At 36.3% G+C, this 5909-nt stretch overlaps 1 protein-coding gene across 1 annotated transcript; it reads left to right on the forward strand.

Annotated features, from left to right (window-relative positions):
• Positions 1-238: 238 nt before the first annotated feature.
• On the forward strand, positions 239-1955 carry LOC107863329. The gene has a single exon (XM_016709209.2). The coding sequence runs from the start codon at positions 401-403 to the stop codon at positions 1757-1759; it is 1359 nt and encodes a 452-aa protein (XP_016564695.2). The 5' UTR covers positions 239-400; the 3' UTR covers positions 1760-1955.
• Positions 1956-5909: the final 3954 nt, after the last annotated feature.

The following is a 5909-nucleotide window of genomic DNA, read 5'->3' on the forward strand; positions in this document are numbered from 1 at the left end:
TGAGACAAATAAATTAAAACATAAAAATAAAATTAAAGAAAAAAATAAAAACTGAAAATAATAAAATTAAAGAAAAAGATAAAAAAATAAAAATAATAAAAAATAAAATTTGAGAGAAAAATAAGTATAAAAAATTTTAAAAATATATTTAAAGTATAGAGAGGTAAAATCATACTTGTACTCTATCTAAAAACATAAAAAAAAATAAAAAAAAAAGATTATTATTTAAAGACAATTGTTATTGGGTCAAATATTAAAGCCATTGGCATGCAATTTCCTGCAACACAAATGCCAAATGACTCAAAACTTGTTGACCCGCTTTTCATTTGAAATCTCCATCATCTTGCATTCTTCAAGATCGCTGTAACTCTCAAAAATCTGCAGTACCCAGAACCTGATCATGCTCAATTCATCATCTTTACTGTTACTATTATCCAACAATCTCTTTCTCCAATCTGCACTCGCTCTCTCCCTCTCTCTCTTCCTCCACTTCATCAAGATCCCTTCACTTCTGCTGTCTGCCCTTTTCACTTACGTTCACCCAGATGATGTTGCTCCCAGCAATGCATCTTCAAATGGGGTTCGAGCAGCGATACGTAGGCCGGGTGTTAATGATTCTGAGCTCAAACCCAGAAGGAAATCCAAGGAAAGATTTGAGTTTGATGAAAATAAAGCTCAGATCTTTAGGCTAAAACTTAGTGATGGTCATCTTCAGACAAGGATTTATTTCGTGGATTTTCGTAGTGCTTTTAACTCCGTGTTTGTTTCGCTTTCTTGTTTGTTGCTTCATTGTTTCTTGAAGAAATCTGAGGATTCTGGGGTGGTAAAGAATGGTTCTTTTGTTCCCATTTTGTTGGGGGTTTTGGGTGTTGGTAGGATTTTCGTTTTGTTTGTTAAGATTTCGTTTGAAAGATCTGCATCTAAGTTGGCGGATAAGCAATTGAGTGTTGTTTTGGGGTTTCTTGGTTTTGTCGTGGCGGTTGTATTAGTACATGGGGTGGTTGGTAAAGGGATTTTTGATGTTTGTTTTGATGCAGTTCATGGGTTTGAGAAGTTATTTATTGCAATTTTCATGGGGTGTATTTCGTGCTTTTTATATATGCCAGCAGTGAGGATTACTCATGCCTTTTGGCTTGGAACTGATCAGCTTCGATGTAATTTGCCTATTGTTTCGTGTGGATGGTTTGCGCGATTGCTTCTTCATGCTAACTATTTGTTCATGGTGTTTACCTCAATGCTTTGGGTGAAACCATTTGCTGACTTGCTACTTATTGATCAAAATGTGAGAACTGAACATGTTAGGGAGTTGGTTGGAAATGTGGGTATGCAGAAGTCGGAATTTAGTAACTTTAGGCTCTGGTGTTTGTTGGTTTCGGGTCTACTGCAGATTTTATCATTGCGATCAAATGTGCAAATGTACTTGAACGAAGCAGTATTCTGCTGGTATCAGAGACTGCACGCTAGCAAAGTTCCTGACTTAGGTTATAGTAGGGCGAAGGTGTTCCTGCACAATCACTTTGTATGCCTTGCGGTTCTGCAATTTTTTTTGCCTGCATCGATGGTACTTCTCTTCCTTGGCTTGTCTCAAGTTGGTGACAATTTGCTTACAAATTGCCAAGGGATATGTAGCTTATTCCCTTGTTCTCTGCTAGACAAAGAGGTGACTTTGTTTATGGCCTGGTTGGTTCTCTTTGTTTGGATGATATATACTTCTGTCACTCTTGCTCTATTTAGACAGGGAATCTTGTATGTCTCTTGATCTATTGTTTACTTGACTCACATTAGGTAGCCGAGCTCTCTGATTTTATGAGCTTTTCCACAAGTATGTCACAATGTAACAATACCACTCTTCCACTGTACTTCTTTTTTCCCCCTCGAAATATATCCTTCCACGAAGAGTCTCAATTTTGTGATAGACTTCTGAAATTTTTATCGAATATTATTTTATTTTCTCCTCTCTTTTTTCCTTATGATGTCTGAAAAGAGCACATTATGTAATTTTTATCGCTAGACAGCTTAGTTTAACATTTGCGGTGCTGTATTTTTAATTTCAAGTTAATAGATTGCATGCCATGCTTCTAGTTCAAGGCCCTAGAACTCACTATCTAAGGATGAAACAAAATGATCAAATTTAATATCCTTTGTGGTAACAGTTTGAACTGTGGCATGATATTTCACTTAGAACTTGTGACCTTGCCTTAACATTAACATGCTTTACATGCATGTACTTTTAGTTCTGGGTAACCAATAGGAATGTCCTGCATAATCAAAGACGCTTCTGATAATTTATATTTTGGAGAGCATGATTCATTTGTATATTGTAGAATGTGAAAAACAGGCTTATTCCGTGTGAATAGTTCCCATTGGTCATTTCATGCAAATATGCAGAACAGTTAGTGTGGCACCACGGCCTGATAATTTGGCAGTAAATTATACCTTAGTCCTTAGTCGGTGTTGCTTTGTGAATTCAAAGTTGATCTTTTTTTTTTTTTGATAACCGTGGTATCCGGGCCAGCTTTCGCGCACTTCAATTAAATCTACGGGATATCTGCCACCTCTCACCAGCAATAGATATCAAGCCACTTAATTCAAAGCAGAGTTTACTGGAGAAGGAAGAGAATTAATTGAATTTGGCTTTGCCTTGTGGGATAAATGACTGTATGCTTAGGAGGAACTAAATTATTGAATAGTGAAGTTATTTCCATCACTGAAGTAATCTTTTGACTTACAATGCATATAACTCCTGTAAATGCAGAGCTAACACTTGAGAATCTAATGCAATTAAAAGATGCACAGTGGTACCAAGTTCAAAATTAGAAAAAAGTTAAATAGTTCATTACTTCATTTGGAAATGTTTTGTCATGGATGCGAAGTTTACACTATTTCATAATCTTGATATTAGACGGTTGGATCTCTTTCACAGATAATTGTAGCTCTGAAAATTTCAAATTCTAAGGTATTATTGCTATCTGTTAGAAGTAGGTTTTATGTCGAGAAGTTTGTGCGAAGGGGAAATTTGGTTATGGTTTTATGTTGGGTTATTCAAGTGTTGTGTGCAACATTATAGGAGACAAGGATAAATACTACCTAATGTTTCTTACTCATCAAAAAACAAATACTGCTTCTTGATTGAAAAAATAGATATTGCTTAACAGTAGTTATTACTGGCATTGAAAGATCAAGGATAAGGAGATGACAAGTCTCAGTCCTGTTATCAGTTTATTTTTGGAAGACCAATTTGATCTACCACAAATGAAGTTAACGAGTTTCATCATCTGAGCCAAAGACCACATAGTAGGAAATCATTAAGTTCAGCGTACTCAGCTTATTCTCATAGCTTTATATGAAACTGCAATCACACTAACAGAAAAAAATAACTATGCCTCAGTCTCAAAAGTTGGGGTCGGCTATATGAATCCTCACGGTTCTAGCTCAACTTATGTCATCAAAACTGTGACCACACTATATCTTGAATTTTAGATAGTGTTGGTGCTGTACCTAGTTTGTTTGTTAGCTGCAGCCCTACTGTTTTGCTGGCTATGCCAAAACCTCATGGTAGAGTTGATATTGATCCTCCTTCGGTTGCTACAAGATCAAGCCTTATCTTGACACATTAAGATCATGCTTAAGAATAGAATTCTGATTTCTTTCCTATGGTGCCGTATATTTATGTTAATTGTCTAGTTGTGCTATTGTTGGCAGACAGATTCTCTAGATTATCTGTTCCCATTTATTACCCTCAGGAGACTCTGGAAACCAGAGGATAGATAAATAGGAGCTTCATATACATTACTGATGGGACAGAAAGTATGAGCTAATACACATAAATTTTAACAGAGTGGATATACTCATTCCAGGAAGTTGCAGGCTTTCTATGTTCACAAAAGCATTTTCCTAGTTGTTTAAATGTGTTGTGGTCATTCCGTGCTTCTTTTTCCCATTTACCCTTTACTGTAATGGAAATGCTAGCTTGCTCAATTTTGATGACATCCTATCAGTCTCTTTTCCTTTAAATATTTTAATTTTATTTTCTTAGTAATTTCTGAAAAGTCGTTTGTGATAGTTTAGTCATCTCATCCGTCGACCCCCAATGCACTTGCCCGTAGGTATGAACCGAGAGTGAGTAAAGGTATTAAAAGAGGACAAGGTAGTAAGGTATTAAAAGAGGACAAGGTAGACCTAAAATCTCATGGAAGGAAGTTATCTTGAAGGACCTGCAGTCTCTGGAGATCCATAATATCGGATAAACTTAGTGAAAGATAGAACACAATGGAAGAAAAGATTTATATACTTATTAGTCGGTTATATGCTTTAAACATTTTAGCACTTTTAGGGGTCGTTTGGTTGGAAACAAGCTATCCCGCCATATATATGGGATAACTTATCCCATCACTAAGGCATAAATAATGGGATAAGTAATCCCTTGACTAACTTATCCTATCAACCAAACATGGGATAAAATAAATAATCCCACAATTTATTCCGAGACTATTATAACTTATACCTCACACCAAACGACCCCTTACAGTAGGTCCTATGCTTTTCAGGAGTGATTTAGCCTTCAAGAATATGCTCTGTAGGAGTTATTTAGCCTGGAAGATATTTATACATTTAGAAAATATAGAGTACTTCTAATACCTTTTAGTAGTATTTGCACAATTTGGCATGAGATTGGATAAAAAGGAGTGACATGGTGACTTCTGATTCAGTGCTCAGGCCTACTTGTTTCGGACAAAGGCATTGTTGTAATTTCTGAGAAGTCCATTTGAGGCAGGTAAAGGTTGCAATTATGGCTAGAATCTGTTCATGTAGTTGCTAGTTTGGTATTAGTATAAGTTGGTTAGGAGTTTCGATTCTTGAGGACCTTAGGTGTGGTAAAACAGGAATAAATCAGTACGGGAAAATATTGAGGCACCATGTTCTTTTCTGAAATGAACTCAGAGAAAAGTGGAGGAGAGGGAGATGGAATGCTTCTTTGGAAGCACTTGCCTGCAAAGAAACAATGAGAATGACACTGTCCCACCTTTTGGGTAAAGGTGGAAAATTCATTCATTATCTGTCTATCATACTGTAAACTCACAATGGTAAGCCGTGTGAAATCCGGCCACATTCTGTAGTCCAGGGCTAAGGATGGCTATGAATTTACAGTCTGTTGGATGCAGATGAACATAAATGTCGAGGGGACCATGGGATCCGTATCAAGGTGGGAAAGATTAATAAAATAGTTTGGGGGTGGGGGTGGGTGGGGCTATAGAAAATACACATATCTTAAGTTGAGGCCCGTTCTATGTATGTCTTATGATATCATCCAGACAATATGTGATCCTACCTTCACTGATGGAGCATAAGAGAACACTATTTTCAACTTCAAAGGTACTTTGTTTCAATACCTAATGATTTAGAAATAGAATTTGTTTGCAGGAAGGAACGGTCTGAGTATGATTATGTGTTGGCTTTTACTAATTCAAATATGTTCTGGGCAACATTAAACAATAAATAGTCATATTAATGCTTCTTTAATCATTAGAATTTCATAATTAAATATAAAAAGATCATTAGGTATTGCTTAAATCTAGTTATTACTGCACTTGCAAGATGTTATTTCGGCTCAATTTAAGAACAAGGAGAAGAATTGGAAGTTTCATCTCTGTTATCCATTAAATTTTTTTTCATAACCGTGGTGTCTGAGCTAGCTTAGGACAAATAGGAAGAAATTACATTGTGTTTTTGTCTCCGTTGGGATTTGGACCTGAGACCTCAAAATTCTTAACCACTTCATTAACCACTAGGCCACAGCCTTAGGTACTATCCATCAAATTCGGAAGGCTGCCTCAGTTTATGACAAATGAAGTTCTACAATTTACAGTATTTGGGCTAGAGACAATGTAGCTGGAAAGCTTCAGTTTCAG

The sequence above is a fragment of the Capsicum annuum genome, chromosome 3 (assembly GCF_002878395.1).
Source record: "Capsicum annuum cultivar UCD-10X-F1 chromosome 3, UCD10Xv1.1, whole genome shotgun sequence".
Lineage (NCBI taxonomy): Eukaryota > Viridiplantae > Streptophyta > Magnoliopsida > Solanales > Solanaceae > Capsicum > Capsicum annuum.